Raw genomic sequence first — 20,518 nt, 5'->3', positions numbered from 1 at the left:
AAGAGGTGGCTGGTGTCAGGGCTGGTCCTCGGCAGCTGTGTCCCTGGCCAGGCTGGCTGGATGGTTGGTTCACTGACCAGCAGCCAGCCCTCTACTGGCAGCTCCAGGGGCCTGGACATGGGGGCTGTTTAATAGGTGTGCTGTGCTCACGGGCCTGTGTATGGATCCTGTTGTCCAGGGGCTGAGGGGCCTGGCCCCTGCCAGGTGGTCTCCCTGCTCTCTGGGGTGCACTGGGGTGCAGGACTGGCCTGGGGTGCGGGACTGGCCTGGGGTGCGGGACTGGCCTGGGCACACGCCTTGCCGAGGGCACTCGGTGCTCCTGGGCTCCTGGTTCTGTGGTGGCCTCCCCACTTCCAGCCCAGTCAGGATGGGGCCTCGGGGGTGGGGGCCTCGTGGGGCTTAGTTCCTGGTGGTACCCTGGAACCATGAGGGCTGGAGCCTGGGCCCGCCTGTCCCTCCCCTGCTGGGCAGAGGCGACTCGTTCTGCCTGTGTCACTCCCGGCAGAGACCCACCCCCGCCCCCCCAAGCCTGACCCCGTGAAAAGCGTGTCCAGCGTGCTCAGCAGCCTGACGCCCGCCAAGGCGGCCCCCGTCATCAACAACGGCTCCCCCACCATCCTGGGCAAGCGCAGCTACGAGCAGCACAACGGGGTGGACGGTGAGTGGCCCCCTCGCCCGGTGAGTCCGGGTCTGCCCCGCCCGGTGAGTGTGGCCCTCCCCGCCTGATAAGTCCGGCCCGTCCCCGCCCGGGCACTCGTGGTGCGTGCTGACGCTGTCTTCTCTCCCTCTCTCCCACCCCGGCGCTGCCAGGCAACATGAAGAAGCGCCTCTTGATGCCCAGTAGGGGTAAGGCCTGGGGTCGCGGGCGGGCGCTGCGCCGGCCCCGCCCGTGATGCCTGTGCTGTGCTGCTGAGTGTGTCCCCGCGGCGGGCGGCCCAGGGCCCGTGCTTGGGGCAGTCCACGTGAGCCAGGCCATAGCCCAGTCCCCCACGTTCCCCCTGACATCACTGGTCCCTTGGTGAAGACCCCCCGAGCCCAGGCATCTGGCCCTCGGCCCCCTGGCCCCGCGCCCTGTCAGTGGACTGTCCTGGCACGTGTGGCCCTGGCGCCCCTGCCTGCGCTGTCTGCCATCGCGCTGTGACTGCCCGCATGCTGCCAGCCTCAGCTCATGGGGCCGCCCGTGCTGTGCCTGCAATCCTTTCGTGCGCCTGCCAGGCGGGACAGTGGGGAGGGGCGGTCGGGGTGTCTGCGCGGGCCGTGGGCGACTGAGCTTGTACACATTGGCGCCTTCTGTCGGAGGATTGGCTCAGGTGCTCTGTGCCGGTTGCTTGGAGCAGGGGCTGCGGGACCCCAGGCCCCTTGGGGAAGAGCAGATAGGACCAAGCCCAGCATGAGGAGGCCAGGTGTGTGGGGCCCGGGTGTGCACCCAGGCCTGGGCCTCCGGGTGTGCAAGTGCTGGGCCTGCCAGTGTGGATGTGCCTGGAGCCCCTTCCCCAGGCGGCTTTCACTGAGGGTGCTGGCCAGGGCAGCAGGGCCGGTTTGGGGACCTAGAGGTGGATATGGGCAGTGGCCGCCCAGCCCAGCCAGCCCTGTCCCCTCGGGGCATTCTCTCCAGGCTGCTAGGTGTCCTGGTAGGCACGTCCCGTGGGGTCAGCACGCCGGCTGCAGCACAGGGTGGGCCTGAGATCGGGTGCCGGGCTCCCCCATCTCCACCTGTCTGGACCACGCACCCCTGGCCTGTCCGTGCAGCTTCCTCCCGACAGCCCTTGGTGGTGTCTCTGTCTCGGCCCCAGCCCCCACCCTCCTTTCCTGGGGCACCCTCCCAGCCATCTGGTGTTGGGGCTGCTCCCGTTGTCTAGTCCTGGGCCCAGGGCCAGCCCACTCTGGGCTGGCTTTACTCGTCTGTTCCTAATGGCGGGGCGTCCCAGGAACAGCCCCATGAGAGCTGGTAGAAAGAGGGAGTCCTTGTCAGCAGGCATCTTCGAGCTTTTTTGTTTGTTTGTTTGTTTGTTTTTTTGAGACAGAGTCTCGCTCTGTCTCCCAGGCTGGAGTGCAGTGGCGCCATCTCGGCTCACTGCAAGCTCCGCCTCCCGGGTTCCCGCCATTCTCCTGCCTCAGCCTCTCCGAGTAGCTGGGACTACAGGCGCCCGCCACCGCGCCCGGCTAATTTTTTGTATTTTTAGTAGAGACGGGATTTCATTGTGGTCTCGATCTCCTAACCTCGTGATCCGCCCGCCTCGGCCTCCCAAAGTGCTGGGATTACAAGCGTGAGCCACCGCGGCCGGCCATCTTCGAGCTTTTTGTTTTGTTTTGTAAAAAGCAGTTAACCAGCAAGTTACATAAAAGCTTATTTATTCCCATTGAATTTTCCACACCTCACACTTCAGTCCCAGCTGTGCAGTGCTTGTGAGGAAGTACCACCACTTGCCGCCTGGCTGGGCGGGGCCCTGAGGGGTCAGCCACAGAGGAAGTGCCCGTCCTGACGTGTAGTGGCCAGGACCTGGGCGCTGGAGAGGGGCCGGCTGGGTGAAGACGGCTCCTGGGGGCATTGGCACACACGAGATGGGGTCTCTGTCCAGCCTGGGTAGGCGTGAGCTGAGCTTGAGCGAGGGCCCGGACATTTGCCCGTGCAGCCTGTTGCGCTGTCCCCACCTGCGGGGCCTGCAGACGGGTGCGTGTGGCCCACTAACCTAAAGCGTGTGTTTTCTTCCCTCTGCTGTCCACCGCTCTGGTAGGCACTTACCTGGGTAAGTAGTTTTTGTGCTATTGGCCAGCCCTGGGCGCTGGGCCTTGGCTTGTGGCAGGTGCCCTGAGGTATGGCCGTTCCTGCTCGGGAGCGCTGCAGATCAGGCACCTGGGTCCCCACTGACCCTGCCCGGCAGAGCTAAGCACACTGGTAGAGAAAGGCTGACCCAGGGCTCCAGAGCCCCAGTTGGCCCCCAGGGGAGTTCCCCAAGTTAGGAGGCAGCTGCAGGTAGGGAGGGGCTGGACAGGCGCTTGTGTTCCTTAAGAGAGGGGCCTCAGCTAAGCAGCATTTTTGGAGCTGGCAGGTTGCTCCAGTGCCCCTGGGCCCTGGCACCTGACTGAGTTGAATATGACGTTCTGTCCTCTCTGAGCTGGTCCTGCTGGGAGCCGAGCCATCCTGGGACCAGCTCCCACATGCACACACCCACACTCACAGGCAGGGCAGTGGGGCAGGGCAGTGGGGGAGAGCAGCGGCAGTCCTGGGCCCAGCTGGGGGTGACCAGGAGCATGGACCCCGCTTCTTGGCCCAACTCCCGCAGTGCCCCTTGGGCTCCTCACCCTGCACTGTGGGAAGTCAGAGGCCTCTGGCACCCCATCCCCAAGCACATGCCAGGGTGGCTGGGGCCCAGCCGGGGCAGTGGGTGGTGACCTATTTCTGGCCGAGGCTGGCAGCTCTCTCAGAGCCTTAGGAAGTAGCTTGGCCTCCTGGTGGGGCAGTGCCGGCCACGGCGTGGCTGCCCTGCAGAGGGGCTTGTGCCACTTCTGGACTGACAGCCTTGCAAGGCTTCGCTTGTCTCGGCACGGCAGGCAAGTGGGTGGACAGCCCCAGCCCCTGTGCAGGGAGGTGGCTGTCAGGTCCGAGGTTCCTGGCCTCCTGCCTGGAGCCCAAGCCAATGTGTCTCTTGCTGGCCAGAGAGCTGTGGGGCCACCAGGCGGCCCAGGACCCGGGGAGGCGAGGCCCCACGTCCCCCAGGCGCATCCTGGGTGTGGGCTATGGCTTGGTTGGTGGGTGGCCCTGGCCCATTATCCCGAGGTGGCTGAGCCCACGGTGGGTGGTGGGAGTGCAGGACGCACTCTTCTCGGGGCCTCATCTCTCTCCTCCATTTCTCATCAGGTCTGGCAAACCACGGACAGACCAGGCACATGGTAAGAGGAACAGCCCATGATGGGGTACGGTGCGCTCACCCGTGAGCTCTCTGGGGTGTTGGGAAGAGGCCTGGCCAGCCCTGCCAGGTGCCACGTGGAAGCTTCCAGGAGGCCTGGCAAGACCAGAGGGGCTGCATGTGGGGGCCATGGCCCCTGTGCCAGGCCCAGCGGTGTGGGGCCGACCAGCCTTCAGGGCTGCCCTTGGCCAGGCTGGGGGTCCATGTAGCCCACTGGGGTGGTGGGGGGTTGGCCAGGCGCAGCACCTTGGCTCGTGGCCCCTCTAGCGGGAGCCCTGCAGGTTGAGGTGGAGCTGGCCCTTGGCTGGCTGCCCAGGAAGCACCCCCCTCTGCAGGGACCAAGCCGGAACCTCCTGCTCAACGGGAAGTCCTACCCCACCAAAGTGCGCCTGATCCGGGGGGGCTCCCTGCCCCCAGTCAAGCGGCGGCGGATGAACTGGATCGACGCCCCGGATGACGTGTTCTATATGGCCACAGAGGAGACCAGGTGGGGCCTTCCCAGGGCAGGCGGGAGGGCTCCGCACAGCGTCCCGGCCCTCACCACCACCTCTGCCCACAGGAAGATCCGCAAGCTGCTCTCATCTTCGGAAACCAAGCGTGCTGCCCGCCGGCCCTACAAGCCCATCGCCCTGCGCCAGAGCCAGGCCCTGCCGCTGCGGCCACCGCCGCCTGCGCCCGTCAACGACGAGCCCATTGTCATCGAGGATTAGGGGCTGCCCCCACCTGCGGCCGCCCCCGCCCCTCGCCCGCCCACACGGCCCCTTCCCAGCCAGCCCGCCGCCCGCCCCTCAGTTTGGTAGTGCCCCACCTCCCGCCCTCACCTGCAGAGAAACGCGCTCCTTGGCGGACACTGGGGGAGGAGAGGAAGAAGCGCGGCTAACTTATTCCGAGAATGCTGAGGAGTTGTCGTTTTTAGCTTTGTGTTTACTTTTTGGCTGGAGCGGAGATGAGGGGCCACCCCATGCCCCTGTGCTGCGGGGCCTTTTGCCCGGAGGCCGGGCCCTAAGGTTTTGTTGTGTTCTGTTGAAGGTGCCATTTTAAATTTTATTTTTATTACTTTTTTTGTAGATGAACTTGAGCTCTGTAACTTACACCCGGAATGTTCGGATCGTGCGGCCGCGGCCTGGCGGGGTCGGCCCCTTGTCTTTTCAAGTAATTTTCATATTAAACAAAAACAAAGAAAAAAAATCTTATAAAAAGGAAAAAACCAACCGGTCCTTCCCTGTGTCTTTTGTTCCCAGTCCCTCTCCCTGACTCAGGCCCTGGGCCCCCCACCCCCATCGGGCGGCCCTAGGCTGTGGCCCTGCCCTGGAGCCGGAGGCCCCTGGAGAGCCACCCCAGCCTCTGGGCTCTGTTGCTTTCCCACCTGCCCACAGACCTTCCCCTGCAGGGGCCTGGCGCGGTGCCCTCTGCCCTCCACAGGGGGCAGCAAGCGGTTGCAGGGCCCAGCCCCCTTCCCCAGCGGAGCTGTGCTGAAACCGTCTGCGTCTGTGTCCGCGGCAGTGGTGGGCCCAGGACTGCCTCCCGTCAGGCAGAGCTGGCCCTACCGAAGACCCTGTGGCTTCCCACCAGGGCAGCCAGCACAGCTGGGCCAGCGAGGCCTTGGAGTGCTCCAGCCAGGGGCCCAACCTCCTGGCCATGTAGAGCCTGGTCCCAGCCACCTGAGGGTTTCTGCCCAGAGCTGTGGCCCCCAAGCAGGTGTGCACTCTCCATAGTGAGAATCTGATTAGATTTCAGCAAGCACATTCTCAGAAATCCTGCTTGGCCCATCCTCTGGCCGGGGACAGGACTTGCAGGCCCAGGGACAGGTACAGGCCGGGTCACCGGAAGGAGGGATCTGGTGAATAGCCTGGCTCCAGACCACCCTCCTGGCTGTGCTACCTCAGCTGGCCAGGAGGGGTCCGCCCAGGCCTCTCTCAGGGAGAGTAGCTCCTCTGTCTCTCCCCAGAGCTGTGCCTTTGCTCCCCCAGCCCACCCAGGCGCCCTGTCATGTGGAAATCTCAGCCACGGAATTAAAATAGAAACCACTTTTGCTGTCTCCCAGGAGACAAAGATAAGGGGGCGTCCTGGCCTCCATGGGAGCCTGTGCTGGGGCCCAGCAGTGACAGGACTAGGTGTCAGGGACTCGGCTGCAGTGCACGGCCCACCCACCCTCCCTGGGCTGCTGGCGCCCCCCCCGCCCAGCCCCCACCAGCCAACTCTAATCTGCAGCCTGCATCCAAGTGACCCCACAGCCTGAGGACTTGTCTGTAGTGCGTCATCAGAGGGCTGGGAAATCAGGCCCCTGACCTCATGAAGGACACAGCTCCCTCTGAGGCCTTTTCCAACCCTGGGGGTCTGGAGAAAGGGAGCAGGGGCTCAGTGAAGACCCCAGCCCCCTTGCCTCCCTTCCCCAGGCCTGGGACCTGCCTCCCAGTGCTGCCTGTGAGGTTCTGGCCTCAGCAGCTCTTCCACCCGCCAGGGCCTGTCCTTTTCCAGAGTCAACACGTGGGCTGTGAGGTGTCCTAGGTCCTGGGCTCTGTCCCAAGGGCAGGGAGGCCCTGAGGAGATGTGGGGCCCTTTCCCACCCCAGACACCCTCCCCGGCCAGACACCGAGGCTGCAGTGCCCTCACAGGGCCAAGCTCTGGCCACCGGTGCTGGGTGGGGCCTGGGCTGCTTGGGGGTCTAAACCTGGGCTTAGAAATGAGTGGGCACCGGCTGGGGGGAGCACTGGCCTTGGTGCCCAGGCCATGAAGGGGTCTCCCAGCTTTGCTGTGTCCTCGTTAGGCCCTTCCCTGCTGATGAGACAGCAGCTTGCTTCCTGCACCAGCAACCCCACAGGGGCCGCGGCTCCCCAGGGCCAGGGGCATCTCAGGGTGGCAAGGCCATCATGCTGTCATGCCTGGAGACCTGTCCTGCCAGCTCCGCTCCACCCTGCTAGGGTCCTCTGTCCACCACTCAGCCCAGCCTGGCTTCCCTGCAGTGGAGCTGAGTGGCGGGGGCCTGCCATCTGCCAGTGTCACAGGATGGCGGAAGGCACCAGACCACTGCGGCCCAGGGGCGTGACCCAGCCCCACGCCCAGCCATCAGCCCTGCCAGCTCCCTTCACACCCGCCGTGTCCTGTGCCCCCCTCTCCACTCGGGCCCGTCCCACTCTGTCACTGCCCCTGCCTGTGACCCACCACAGCCTCAGAGGTGGAGACCAAGGCCACTGCTCTGCACCCATTGATTCTGACCCCTGCCTGCCAGGCCCAGAACAGCCCCATCGCATTAGGGAGCTTCTGGCCGCTGCCCAGGGACTGCAGCTAGGGTGAGGGCAGTGCAGCAGCTGGCACACTCCTTGTCCCACCCCACCCTCCGTGTGTCTCCAGGGCACCTGGCCAGTGCCGAATGCCATTCCTTTGCTGCCACCCTGGGAGGGGCCTGCCTCCATCCCCATCCACTCTTCTGGCAGGGCTGGGGACCTTGGGGCAGGTGGTCTCCCTCCAGAAGAGCCCTGTGTTCAGCCAGCCCCGTCCTCCAGAGCAAGCCCCACAGGTAGCAGAGGTGGGGCAAAGTCAGGGAGGGTAATGGCTTAGCCACAGGCTCCCAAGCTGGGCAGAACAGGGCAGAGAGCTGGAGAGGGTTTGGCAGTGGGCCCATGAATCCAGCCTGGGCAAAGCCCTGCTGTGAGGGACCCCTAGGGACCCCTGGGCCTGCCAGGGAGGAAGGGCTGCCCAGAAAAGGTACTGACTGAATCCTCCTCGCCGTCTTCTGCCTTGGCTGGCACAGGCCCCAAGTGCAGAGGGGGAGCTGGTCAGGCTGGTCAGTCAGGCGTGGGGGCGGGAGGCATGTTTCTGGCCTGCTGTCACCATGGAAATGGCAGCGGCTGCAGGGTGTGTGTGCAAGGGAGGAGGGTGCTGCCACAGGGAGCCCGGCCAGGGCCACCATGAAAGCCAGGAGCACCGAGGGCCACTGGCTGGCTCACAAACATGCCTGGTGCACCAGGCAGAGGAAACAGGCAGGTCTCCGTGTCCAGCCCACAGCCTCTGAGACACTGGGGGAAGGGTGTCCAGAGTCAGCTGCCCCCATGGGGCCTGATCACTGGACTTCTGGGATCTGCCTGTCTCCCAGGTCCGACGCTCAGCTGGGGCCAGAAGGCTCAGAGAAGGGCCCATGCGGACAGTACCAGGAAGCCTGTGGGTGCGGAGGTTCCCCACCTGGGGCCAGGCTCTCCGGGGCTCTAGGGCGCAGGCAGTGTGGTGAGGAGTGGTCAGGCACGCCCTGGTTGGGAGGAGGCCAGAGTGGGGGTGTGGGGGTGGGGTGACTGGCATGACCCCTCAATCTCCCGCCTGACCCCTCGAGGTCAGGCCCTGGGCCCCAAGGCCCGCAGCTGGTCCTGGGCGGTGCGGGAGAAGGGACTGGAGTGTCAGCCCCAGCCCGGGGCACAGAGGGCACGCCCACTCCTTCCCCTCCTTCCCTTCCTAACTCCTCACCGCCTCCCCGGCCGCCCCCTGGATGAAAGTGCTTGGGGTGGACGCCTTTAGCGCGGATCCCTCGGCGCTGGTGCCCGCCGCCCCTTCCCGGCCTCGGAGGCAGACGCAGACCTCCCCACACCCCCTACCAGCAGCTTCTCGCGCTGTTTTTGGAGGTGGCGGCGCCTTCCTTCCTGAGCCCTGCCCTCCACCCAAGGAGCCTTCAGCACCACAGACAGTGTTGGGGCGGGGCGCGGGAGGGGGCGGAGCGGGACACGGAGACCCGGACAGGGCTGGGGGCTGTGCCCGCCGGGAATCTGACTCCGCTCCCGCGGCGCGGCTGTTGCTATGGAAACCGAGCAACAAAGGGAAGCGGGGCAGGCGCCGCGCGCGGCGGGGTGGGGGTGGGGTTCTCCCGGAGCCTGCGACCCCTTCCCGCGGCGGAGCGCAGCCTGGGCGACCAGGGCCGGGCGTGGTGGACCCCCAGGCCCAACTCACTAGGGCTCCCCGCGAGCCGAAGTCCAGGCTCGCCGCACCCCGCCCGCGGCTCCGGGGACGGCCCGGCCAGGCGGCCCCGACGTCGCCATGGAAACAGCCGGGGCGCGGGCGGCGTCGCGGTCGCCCGGGCGGGCCCCTGTAGACGCCACCTCCGGCGCGAGGGGCCCGGGGGCGCCAGGCCTGGCCCGGCTGCCCCACACCCGCCACCCCCGGCAGGTGCGCCCCGCCCCCGCGGCGCCCCCAGGCGGCCCCCAGCCCAGGGGACGGGTTATCGAGGCCCCGCCCCGGCCGCGGAGCCAATGGGCGCGCGGACAGCCGGGCAGGCGGGGCTGGGCGCGGGCGGCGGCGGCCCGGAGGAGAACGGGCGGAGGGCGCGGGCCGACAGGGCGCACCGACCATGGCCTCCAAATGCCCCAAGTGCGACAAGACCGTGTACTTCGGTGAGTGCGTGCCCGCTCCCGGCCCGCTCGGTGCATCCCGCCGCCCTTCGCGGCCAGTGCCGCGCCGCAGAGCCGCGGCGTAACTCGGGGTGCGCCCGGCCCCGGCCCCGGACCGAGGATGCGTGTCCCGGAGCCTGGCTGGCCGCGCTGCCCAAGCGGCTAAAGCCAAAGGGTGGGGCTGCGCGAAAGCGGGGGCGGTCACGCCCGAACCCCGAAGCGGCTTGTGGGGGCGGGGCAGGGACTACCCGGGCGGGGCTTGTGGTACCCCGGGATGAGGCCAGTGTCTTGGGGGAGCGCTCGGGGATCCGCGGACGCATCCCGGGCGGCGCCCGGGCGGGGCGGGGCGGGGCGGGGCAGGGCGGTGGCTGTGCGCCCTGGGTGCGTCCTGTGCGCCCCCGTGGGCCTGGGCCCTTTCTCCTGGACCCCCTACACCAGCTGCTCCGGGAACACGTGGCCGGGAACAGTGACCCCCAGCTCCCACTCCGGGCTCCGCTGGGCTGGGCTGGGCCAGGTTTGGACTCTGTCGGGATTCAGTCCAAGCGGGGGCGACCTTGGCCTCTGCCTCCTGCTTGTCCCAACGCATTCCCTTGGCGCCAGTTCCCCTAGGAGTTTCATACGGGGGTAGGGTGGGGGCGGGTGTGACACGCGAGTTCCCGCGAACCTGAGAGGGACCTTGTGCTCAAGCAGCCCAGGTGTCCAGGATCCCTGCCTCCTCAAGGTCAGAACAGCCCTGGACGGGATGCAGGTGGTGGCGGGAGGAGGGATGTCTCGCAAGGCGGCCCTCGGTCTAGCCCCTCCGGCAGGCGCGCTCCCCCGTCTGGGCTTACTCACTCTCTGGGCCTGGGTGTGCCCTTCCTACCCCCTTCCTCCTGGCTGATTCCCTGCCCAGCTTTCTCCAGGGTGGTAAGGTCCTTGCCCACCTACCCACCAGCTGCTGTACGGGGGAGGCAGACTTAGTGAAGCAGAGAGGAGGGCCGGGACCAATAGGGCCCCTGCCCTGGTCGCCCCATACCCAGAAAGCGGCCAGGCTGCTGGCAAGGCCGCCACTGGGCTTCCCCGGCTCACAGGCTGGAGGGGGTTGAGGGGAGGTTGTATTTTGCCGTTCCCAGAGGGGAGGGACCGGATTTGGCCTGGAGTGCTTCTGGCGTGGCTGGGAGCCGAGGGACTTCCGGCTGCCTCGCCTGGAGCCCGCTCAGCCCTCAGTCTCTGTCCCAGCGAGGGCTGTCTCTGCAAGGCTTAGGGTGGGAGACGGTCCCCAGGGTCCTCCTGCAGTCCAACTGCCCATGACTTTGCCCCAGGCCGGGCCAGGCCAGCTCGGGGCTCTCCAGGGTCTTGGCCAACAGTCCTGTGGACAGCCCGGAAAGGCCTGCCTGCCTGCCCGGCCGGCCCAGGCTCTCCGCGGAAAACAAAGGCGCTTCAGACCCAGCCGGCTTCTGTCCTGCCTGGGAGGCACTGTGAGGGCGAGGGTCCAGAATCCTGCCCACCCTCACACCAGGCGGCCCCACAGCTCATACCTGAGTAGAACCCAGGCTGGGATGTGGAAGCACATTGAGGAGGCCGCCCCAGAGCCGTGCAGCCAGGGTGGGCAGCTGGTTTTCTTCTGAGCCATTAGACCCAATCGATTCTGTGTTCCCAGCTCGGACCCGTAATGTGTGGCCATTGACCCACCCAGCGGGTCTGAGGGCCAGTTCCCTACCCCCACTTGGCCCACGTCCCAGAGCTGGCCAGAGCGGAGTGCTGGCAGCCCTGGGCTGCAGCTGCCACGGCCGATAGCCATTGAGACTTCCTTGCTGCTGCTGGGACACGCCTGCCCACCGTGCAGCCAGCCCCTGCCTGCGCTGGTGTGTCCCAGCTTCCTTGAGTGGAGTGGTTCTGGTGAGAGGGCTCTAAGCTGGTGCAGCCTTGTGGTTGGGCTGGTGTCCTGGAGGCTGGCCCTGGCCATGCCCAGAGGGTTGTACCAGGGCCATGGAGAGCCAGTATTCACAGCCCTCTACCTAGTAGGCCACCTGGGGGATCCCATCTCACTGCCAGGAGCAGCACCCTTGGGCCTCTCAGAGTGGGCTTCGCACTAGCCAGGTGCCCCTCCCCAATATCTGCCAGACAAAGGGTGCTGGGCCACTTGCTGAGAAAGGGAGCCGGGAGAGCCACTGGTCCTCGGCCGCCTGAGGGGCTTGGCCAGATTCTGCCAGGCAGGGTGGGCCCAGCCTGCATGCTCCCTCCCCCCAGGGCCTGCAGTTTGTCCCCTTCCCTTCAGAATTCCGGCTCTGCTGGGCCCTTCCTGCCCCTCCCCACCTCTTCCTGCCTGGCTCCCTAGGGAGGCCTCTGCTTCCGTCCACTGGGAAGCAGCCCAGTAGCCCCAGTGTGGGGGTGGGAGGCAGTGGTGGACGGTCCCCGACCCTCAGCAGCTGGCCTCAGATCTTCCATGCCAGGGGCATTAGGGTGGGGGAAGAGCTCAGAGTTTTAGGACGAGGAATCCACAGACCGATGAGGGTCCCACCTGGAGGACTCATGGGGACGGGGCCCGGCCTTCCCATGAGGGAGCTAGAGGCTCTGGGGCCGCACCTTTGACTCAGCAGCGGGGCACTGCCAGCCCCATCAGGGCCCAATTGGTGGGGATCAGGGGTGTGTCAGTGCGAGGCAGGTGTGAGAGGGAGAGCACATGTGTGGAGGAAGCAGGTGCACTGGAGAGGCAGGTGTGCGAGTGTAAGAGAAGTGTTCGAGGGAATGACAGGTGGGGGAGAGGCATATGTGTGGGGGGAGGCAGGTGTGGGGGGGGAAGCGGGTGTGCAGGGGAGGCAGGTCTGGGGGAGGTGTGTGTGTGGGGAGGCAGGTGTGTGGGGAGGCAGGTGTGGGAGGGAAGCAGGAGTGTGGGGGAAGTGGGTGTGTGGGGGGAAGCGGGTGTGTGGAGGAGGTGGGTGTGTGGGGGGAAGCAGGTGTTTAGGGGAGGCGGGTGTGTATGGAGGAGGCGAGTGTGGGGGGGGAAGCGAGTGTTGGGGGAAGTGGGTGTGTGTGCAGGAGTTGGGTGTGGGGGGAAGCGGGTGTGTGTGTGTGGGAGGTGGGTGTGTGGGGGGAAGCAGGTGAGTGTGGATGAGGCAGGTGTGTGGAGGGAAGCGTGTGTGTTTGGAGGAGATGGGTGTAGGGGGCAGGTGGGTGTGGGGGACGCGGATGTGGAGGAGGAGAGTGTGTGTGGGAGGCAGGTGTGTGGGGAGAGGCAGGTGTGTGTGAGGAAGGTGCGTGGGAGGCAAGCGTGTGGGGAGAGGCAGGTGTGTAGGAGGAGGCAGGTGTGAGGCGGCTGTCGGGGAGGCAGGTGTTTGAGCGAGGGCAGGCTCAAGCACAGGCCCCTTCACTGCAGGGACTAACAGGACCCCGGGCGCCTTCTCAACGGCGGCTCTAGCGGGGTTCCAGGGCTGGGGGCGCTGAGACCCAGAGGGAGAACAGGGCCTGGGGGCAACGGGCTAATACGCCGTCTCAGAAGGAGGTGCGGGGCCTGCCAGGTGGAAGGAAGGCGCCTGGCGGAGACCTCCTGAAAGTCGGGACCTCCGGAGCGCATCGGGGTGGTGGCTGCCAGGTGGGGACGGAGGGGGTGCGGGGCGCGCCCCGGCCCTGACCCCCCTCCCGCCCCTCCCGCTCAGCCGAGAAGGTGAGCTCCCTGGGTAAGGACTGGCACAAGTTCTGCCTCAAGTGCGAGCGCTGCAGCAAGACGCTGACGCCCGGGGGCCACGCCGAGGTGAGCCCCACTGTGCGGCGCGGGCGGGGGTGGGGTCGTGACTCCCGCCACCCTCAGGCAGGGGCCTGACCCGCGCCTCTCTGCGCAGCACGACGGGAAGCCGTTCTGCCACAAGCCGTGCTACGCCACCCTGTTCGGACCCAAAGGTGAGCCCCGGCTGTCCTTGGCCTGCCCTGGGACCTGCTGGGAGGGGCCTGGCGCTGGCGCTGGGGAGGGCTGGAGGTCCCGGCCGCCGTGGATCCCGCCCCAGACTCCCCGCCACCCTGGAAAGCCTGGTGCCCCCAGCCCCCAGCGGGCCATTTTCTGAGACGCCGGGTGGCCGCGGCCCCCATCCCACGTACCCCCACCCGCAGGCGTGAACATCGGGGGCGCGGGCTCCTACATCTACGAGAAGCCCCTGGCGGAGGGGCCGCAGGTCACCGGCCCCATCGAGGTCCCCGCGGCCCGAGCAGAGGAGCGGAAGGCGAGCGGCCCCCCGAAGGGGCCCAGCAGAGGTGGGCTGGGCGCGGGCTGGGGCTGGGGGTTGTGGGCGCCCCGGCCCCGCCCCGCCCTGACTCGTGCGCCCCACAGCCTCCAGTGTCACTACTTTCACCGGGGAGCCCAACACGTGCCCGCGCTGCAGCAAGAAGGTGTACTTCGGTGAGTGCGCGCCCGGACCCCCGCCCCGTCCCCGCCCCGGGGCTCGGCCTCACTCCTCCCCCTTTCCAGCTGAGAAGGTGACGTCTCTGGGCAAGGATTGGCACCGGCCCTGCCTGCGCTGCGAGCGCTGCGGGAAGACACTGACCCCCGGCGGGCATGCGGAGGTGAGGGGAGCGCGACGGGGCTTGGGGGCCGGGTGGCGGGGTGATGAGGGTGAGAGGCGCGCCTGGAGGGGATGGGGGGTGGTGCTTCTGGGAGCTGCGCTGCCCTCTCCCCCACGGCCAGCAGGCCTGCACGTTCTGCACATTCTGGAAGCCTCCAGGTGATGGGTCGGGGGAGTCTGTGGACTCCTCCCTCAGCACCCACCTTCTGCCCCAGCACGATGGCCAGCCCTACTGCCACAAGCCCTGCTATGGAATCCTCTTCGGACCCAAGGGTGAGTGTAGCCAGGGTGGTCCACGATGTCTTCCCTGCCCTCCCCCTCTCTCCGCTGTTCCCCCGACCCACCCCAGCGGCCTCTCTCCACAGGAGTGAACACCGGCGCGGTGGGCAGCTACATCTATGACCGGGACCCCGAAGGCAAGGTCCAGCCCTAGGCCACAGCGGCTCTCATGATGGGGCTCACCTGCGCCCCAGACCCTGCAGGGGCCTCCCTGCCTGGCTCTGCTGGGAGAGTGCTCAGCTGCGCAGTCCTGCCTGCAAGCCCAGGGCGAGTATTGGAGGAGGGGCAGCCACGGGCAGAGCGCCATGCCCATCCCTGAGTCTCTGGTGTGTCTGCCCCCTCTGGCGTCCTATGACCCCTTCTGTGTCTGCGCGTCCGAATCCCCGTGTGACCCTGTCCCAGCATTTTCCCGCCGGCCCTGCGTGTCCCTGTGGCGCTGTCCGCTCTCCCTCTCCTGCTGCCCACCCACCTGCCAGTGTTATTTATGCTCCCTTCGTGAGTGATGGCCACACCCTCACCATGTCCCTGGCAGAGGGCTTCCCTCCGGGATCCCCTGCCTGGTGCCCACACTGCCTCGCAAGCGCTCGCCGCCCTCACGTGGCTCACCTGCTGCTGAGCCTTGTGCTGTCAATAAACGGTTTGAGGATTGCAGAATTGTCTCTGCTTGTGGGATGGATGCAAATCACAGACCAGGGTCCCTTTCTCCGGTCCATGCATGCTCCCAGCCAACGCCCCTGGGCCTGGCTGCTAGTGGGGGTGGGCTCTCCTCCTGAGGGTGATGGTGGGAGGTGGGGCCCTGGGATGTTTCTGAGGAGGAGGGAGGGATGGGGGCGGTGGGTGTGGTCCCTGGTTAGGGTGGTGGTGCCCACCCAGATGGGGAGGCAGTAAGAACGCCAGGCTGTGGGGAGGTAAGGAAGGTGGGAGGCATTCCGGGGCCAGGGGTCCTGGCCAGGATCAGGTGAGGGTGGGGTCCATGGAGGACAGAGCCTTGGAGGAAAGTTGAACCTGGAACCCTGAAAATACCAACAGCAGGCCTGAGATCCCGGAGCTGCCTGGGTCTGTGGACCCTGGGAAGCGCAGGAGGGGTCAGCCCTGAGAGCAGAGAGTGTGGCTGAGGAGGGAAGGGGGCTGGGGACCAGAGGAGGGGTCCTGGGCAGAGAATGGGGAAGCTGGTTAAGGGTGGGTGGGTGGGGCAGAGGTCTCTGGCAGACCAGGACTGGACTGAGAAGCGCAGGAGGGTTTGGGGGCTGTGGTCAGAGCAAAGACTTGAGGGGATCAGTGTGGCTATTGCCAGCTTTTGTCCATAGGGTGATGGACAGGCTTTTGTGGACAGGCCTGCCTTGGCCTGGGGTGTGGCCCAGGGACAGAATCCCTGCCCAAGTGTTCTGGTGAAGGTTTTAGTGATGACCGACTCGCCCCTGGCGTCTTCATGGTCCAGGCTCTGCCCTTTCAGCCAGGAGCCCTGGCGGGTCCAAGGAGCTCTCCCCTCCCCCGCGCCCCGCCTTTCCTATGCGCCACTCCTCGGGTGCCCACTAGAGGGCGCACTGTTCCATTCTGGCAGCACAGAGCAGAAACGTGGAGACCTTCCCCAGTGGCTGAGCCCTGTCCTGGCGCCATCTGGACTCCCCACCTTGGTTTATGTTCCTCTGCCCCTGGCACCACACCCAAGTTGCCTTTGCCCTTCCTGCAGTGAGGGGCACTCAGACCTGGCCACCTCCAGGCCCCTGTCCCTAGTGCTACAGGGTGGCCGGGGCTTTATGCCTCTTCCCTGTTCCTAGCTGTTGGCACAGCCCCCTGCCTGGCCACCCTCCAGCCCATGGGCTCTGACGGAGCTGAGCCTGGATGCTGAGCCCATTGTCCTGCGAGCAGCCATCCATGTCCTGGCAGGGCCTGGGCTGGCTCTGGGGTCCAGCCGTACCACAGCTGCCCTCCAGCCAGGTACCCAGTGCGGCCACAGCCTCTCCTCCCACCTGGAATTTGGCCAAAACCCCCCGGGCCTGACGTTGCAGAAGGGATGGCCACTCCCCAACCCGGGGCGGAGGGGAGGATCAGGCAGGTTCCAGACCCCTGCTCACAGGAGAGGCTGGGATGGTTCCCCTTCTCATCCCCTCCTGCCAGGCCAAGGCTTCCTCGTGTGTGTTGGGGGGTTGTTTCAGGAGAACTGAGAATTCCCGGAGTGCCCGTCTCCGCCCCTGCTGCGGGCTCCCAGGGTTGCATGGGAAATTCCTGCTTTCAGCTTGGCGGGGCGGGGGTGTGGGGGGTGCTGGAGGGCTCAGCTGGACCCCCCTCCCTTGGGAGCCTGCAGTGGAAACTGTGTCTTGAGGAGAGTGGTGGGTGGGTGCCCTTCCCTAAAACCTGGCCGGCGGTGGGGGGTTTGTGTGCTGGAAGACCCGCCCGGGTCGGCTGCGGGGATGATGTGGGTAAGGGGTCTCCTCCAGAGATCAGCCCCTGACCCCGCCAGGGACAGCAGCACCCCTGACCCCGGGTCTGGCTGGGGCAGGACCGTTTCCTGCGGGGCCGGTTTGAGGATGACGCCTGCCTGCCGTGTTTGTTTCCAAGTCATTGTCATGGAAACCAGGGCGGTTGTTGCTACTGTTTGTCTGGCCTGCGTCGCTGGGCGGTGTTGCTGGGGTTGGCTGGGTGCCCACGGCACTAACAGGACTCGCTTGGTGTCTCCAGCTCCAGGAAGCCCTCCCAGCCGCCTGCCAGCCAGGTGCTCCCTCGGGTGCCCACAGACCCAGATATCCCCTAAAAGGGAGGGGAGTCTGCAATGGGCTCTTTTGCCCTTGGGCGTGCCTCCTTCTCTGTCCCTGCCTTGGGGGCTGCTCTGGCCTCAACCTTCACTCTCTCCTACTTGGACCCACGCCTGGCCAGTGAGGCAGCTCTGAAATGCTATCTGCTCCATCCCTCCCCTTCAGAACCCCTGGGAACCAAGTCCAGGGATCCACAAGGCCCTGGTGCCCCTGTGGGGCTAAGCTCACACCCCGGCACTCTGTTGAGCCGAGCTGTGCTGCTCCCCATCTGTACCTCCACTGTCCAATCTTCCTGTGCCTCCTGGCCAGGCCCCTCCAAGGTATCCCCCACTCCAACCTGGGCTGGTGGGGCCCTCACTGATGCCCCCAGCCAGGCATCTTTGTGGGGCCAGCTCAGCCTCCAGCTACCCCTGTCTCCACTTCTGGCCCCTGCCCCGGACCCCCAGCACCCCTCTTCCAGGCCCTGCCCAGCCAGTGACCGCAGCATCAGCCCTGGGTACCCCCGCTCCCAGGGTCTTCCCTAATTCCTGGACCCTTTCGGACTCCACACAGCTGGGACTAGCGCCCCTGACCCTGACCCTCCACAGGACTTGGTGGGGCACACCTCCCTCCCGTCCCTGGGTCCAGCTTACTGGGGGCCAGCGGTAGCTGGAGAGGTGGATGTGAGGAAATCACCCAGTGCCATGGGCCCCTAGCTCTGGACCATGGAGGGCTGGGCACAGGCAAGGGCAGGCTGGGGACCAGGACGGCCAGGTGGGGGCAGCACTTTTCCCAGCGCCTGATGGGCTTCCAGTGGGGGTGTGGGGTCCAGCTGCCAGGTGGGGAGGCTGGAATTCCAGCCTCTGGAATTCCTGGGCTATGGCTGTAGGGTGCTGGGTACTAGGCCCACCCTCAAGGGAGGGGAGGGAGGGCAGGGGCGCCCCATCTGGGCAGTCTGTGGAGCCCAGGCAGGGGTGCAGCCCCATTGAGGGCAGGGCTGGCTGAGGGAGCCCCTTCCTTCCCTCTTTCCACACCTCGCCACGTCTGCTCTGGGAGAGGAGGAACTGAGCAGCTTCCCACCTGCTCGGGGCTGGAGGTGAGGCCTGGAGGACAGGAGGGGCCTGTCTGGTAAGCCTGTCCCATCCCAGCCCCATGCCGGGTCTGCCCAGGGCAGGAATGGCCACTGGGCCCAGCACGGCCAACCGGGGCCAGACCACAGGCCAGACAGGGGGTCCCAGGAGACAAGCAGCTGAAAATAGACCCTGGGAACTTAGGAGTGTCTGAGACTCAGCTGGGCTGAGGGGGAGGGGCGGGGAGGTGGGCCCTGGGGAGGCCTGAGCTGGGCGTGGCCAGCTCCGTGCTGTCCTGGCACGCATGTTGGCAGTGCAGGGCACCTGGTTGCAGAGCATCCAGGACAGGCCTGGCTGGCCTGCAGCCCCGGGAGGGCACCTCACACCTGCCTACACTCTTAGCCTGGACATGGGGCAAGGGGAGGTGGTGCGGAGGGCTCCAAGGACAAGGAGAGGTATCTCAAGGCGAGTCCCCAAGCCGAGTCTGCAGAGGAAGGGGCTGTGGGCCCAGAGGAGCAAAATGTTCCTAGAGGGTGGACGGTGGGATTCCTCAGGGACAGTGGGGCCCAGCCCTGTCTCTTGGGTCACCCTGGTTCCTGGAGCCCAGGCCTGGCTGCAGGCTGCTGCACCCCAGCCCTGGTGGGCTTCAGCCAGAGGGCCAGCAGGAGCAGGCCAGGGCGCAGGGACGTATGCAGAGGGCGGGCTGAGCAGACAGAGGAGGCCTCCGAGATGCACCTCAAACAGTGCAGCAGCCCCCGCCGCCCCCAGTCTAGGGCCCTCTTGCTGTCCAGGTGCAGGATGGAATGTTCTGGGCATAGAGGCAGCCTGGGGCGAGCAGCTGGGGAACTCCGTGTCCCTGTCCTGACCACTCTGTCCTCTGTTTGTTCCTGCAACAAATGCCACCAGCACCCTGCAGAGTGGGCTGAGAGGTGCAGGGGCTGGGGTTTCCAGCCAGCCCAGTGGGCCTGAGTCAGGCTGGCCCCATGGACGAGGTCAGTGCCCTGCCCTAGGTGCATCCCTGGCCAGGTGAGAGCCAGGCGAGCTGACAAAGCTGGAGGCCTAGTGCCTGGGCTGGGGCCTGTTGGGGACAGTGTGTCCCAGAAGCTGGCAGGACCCGACCCTCACCTGCTCAGATGGGGGTGGGCGCTGGGGGTGGGATGGCCTGAACACGGAGTGTGGGTGGAGAAAGGAGCTGGAAGCTGGGGTCCTGCAGCTGATGAGGGGTCCCCACCCCCGGAGCACAGGGTGGATGGGGAGCGCAAGAGAAAGGGGGTTTGAGGGGCACGTCAGTCTGTGGCTGAAGTTTAGGGAGGATTCCAGAGATTGTGTGTATGTGCGTGTGTCTGTGTTATGTCTGTGTCAGTGTGTGCGTGTGTATCTGTGCATGTGTCTGTGTGTATCTGTGTTTGTGAGTGTGGGTGTCTGAGTCGAGTGGAAAAACTGCTGTGAGCCAACAGAGAAGGCACGGCCCCACGGTGAGGGCATCCTGCCCCCCACCCCACCCGTGACCATGGTGACAGGAAGCAACAGCAGGGAAGGCCAGGAATGGACTCATCACCCTGGTTTTCAAGGAGGGACTCCATGGGCAGGGCGGGTTGGAGTCCAGAGTGTGGGGGAAGGGATCATCCCTGGGGGCGGGTAGAGGGGAGGACAAGGACTGGGTCATTGTCCCTATCTGCCCTGGCTAATGTCCGTACCTGAGCTGCAAGGCACCGGGCCAGGAGCTGGGATGGGCTGGGGAGGGGGCTTGACAGACATATGGGCGGATGGCCGGGCGCGGTGGCTCACGCTTGTAATCCCAGCACTTTGGGAGGCCGAGGCGGGCGGATCACGAGGTCAGGAGATCGAGACCACGGTGAAACCCCATCTCTACTAAAAATACAAAAAATTAGCCGGGCGTGGTGGCGGGCGCCTGTAGTCCCAGCTACTCAGAGAGGCTGAGGCAGGAGAATGGCGTGAACCCGGCAGGCGGAGCTTGCAGTGAGCCGAGATTGCGCCACTGCACTCCAGCCTGGGCGACAGAGCGAGACTCTGTCTCAAAAAAAAAAAAAAAAAAAAAAAAAAAGAAATATGGGCGGACAACTGCGAGAGGGACCACACACATGCTTGTGGGACCCCAGAGACCCCTGATGGACACGCCCACACAGGTATGTCCATGGGCAGCAGGCACACACGTGTGCTTCAGGCACTTGCCCTGCACCTCTGCACCCGGAGCACGTCATCCTGGTGGGGGTGTGGACAGCGGTGCTGGGCACCCTGGGGCTTGGGGGCAGCACATGCCCTAGGGGAAGTGCAGTGACAGAGCCCGCAGCCTCCCCAATACTGTCCGGGCTCCCCTGGCCTCAGAGTGGGTTTCAAGGCTCATGGGCTGGAGACTGGGGACTCCAAGGTTGCAGGACAGGAGTGCACCCCTGCTCTGGAAACCTTATCTCTGAGGTCTCAGAACGGCGGATGGGGAGGACTCCAATGGCCCCTGTGGAATGTCCTATCAGACCCCAGGACTTAGCCCCAGTCGGGGACAGAACTGTGGCCTTAGAGGGACGCCAGGAGGAGGGCAAGCAGGATGTGGCCTTGGGCTGGGTGTGCTGGTGTGGGGCTCTCTGGAGTGTGGCCTCTGTGCCAGACGCC

The 20,518-nt window shown here is 66.0% G+C and overlaps 2 protein-coding genes across 29 annotated transcripts in view; both read left to right on the top strand.

The window, feature by feature from the left end:
• The window catches only part of MTA1 (metastasis associated 1), a 52,739-nt gene extending 47,620 nt beyond the window's left edge, over positions 1-5,119 (top strand). For 8 of the 27 annotated variants that reach the window (XM_055287918.1, XM_055287914.1, XM_055287912.1 and 5 more), the window contains 5 exons: positions 506-658; positions 811-846; positions 3,860-3,891; positions 4,244-4,395; positions 4,468-5,119. In XM_055287918.1, coding sequence (XP_055143893.1) covers positions 506-658; positions 811-846; positions 3,860-3,891; positions 4,244-4,395; positions 4,468-4,618 — 524 coding nt within the window. In that variant the 3' untranslated portion in view covers positions 4,619-5,119. Of the gene's footprint in view, positions 1-505; positions 659-810; positions 859-2,735; positions 2,748-3,859; positions 3,892-4,243 lie in introns of all 27 variants that reach the window. The other 19 variants (XM_063643804.1, XM_055287921.1, XM_055287916.1 and 16 more) reach the window with 6 other exon arrangements.
• A 2,206-nt stretch (positions 5,120-7,325) lies between these two features.
• On the top strand, positions 7,326-14,742 carry LOC129487358 (cysteine-rich protein 2). 2 transcript variants are annotated; one of them, XM_055287939.2, is made up of 8 exons: positions 7,326-7,888; positions 12,913-13,007; positions 13,096-13,153; positions 13,361-13,501; positions 13,578-13,646; positions 13,716-13,810; positions 14,025-14,082; positions 14,175-14,742. In XM_055287939.2, exons 1-8 carry the CDS (start codon positions 7,741-7,743, stop codon positions 14,240-14,242), a joined length of 732 nt encoding a protein of 243 aa, XP_055143914.1. In that variant the 5' UTR covers positions 7,326-7,740; the 3' UTR covers positions 14,243-14,742. The 2 variants fall into 2 exon arrangements, with proteins under 2 accessions (XP_055143914.1, XP_055143915.1); XM_055287940.2 differs by lacking the exon at positions 7,326-7,888 and adding an exon at positions 9,084-9,280.
• Positions 14,743-20,518: the final 5,776 nt, after the last annotated feature.

The sequence above is a fragment of the Symphalangus syndactylus genome, chromosome 8, assembly GCF_028878055.3.
Source record: "Symphalangus syndactylus isolate Jambi chromosome 8, NHGRI_mSymSyn1-v2.1_pri, whole genome shotgun sequence".
Lineage (NCBI taxonomy): Eukaryota > Metazoa > Chordata > Mammalia > Primates > Hylobatidae > Symphalangus > Symphalangus syndactylus.
This window is presented reverse-complemented; position numbering and strand designations above follow the sequence as displayed.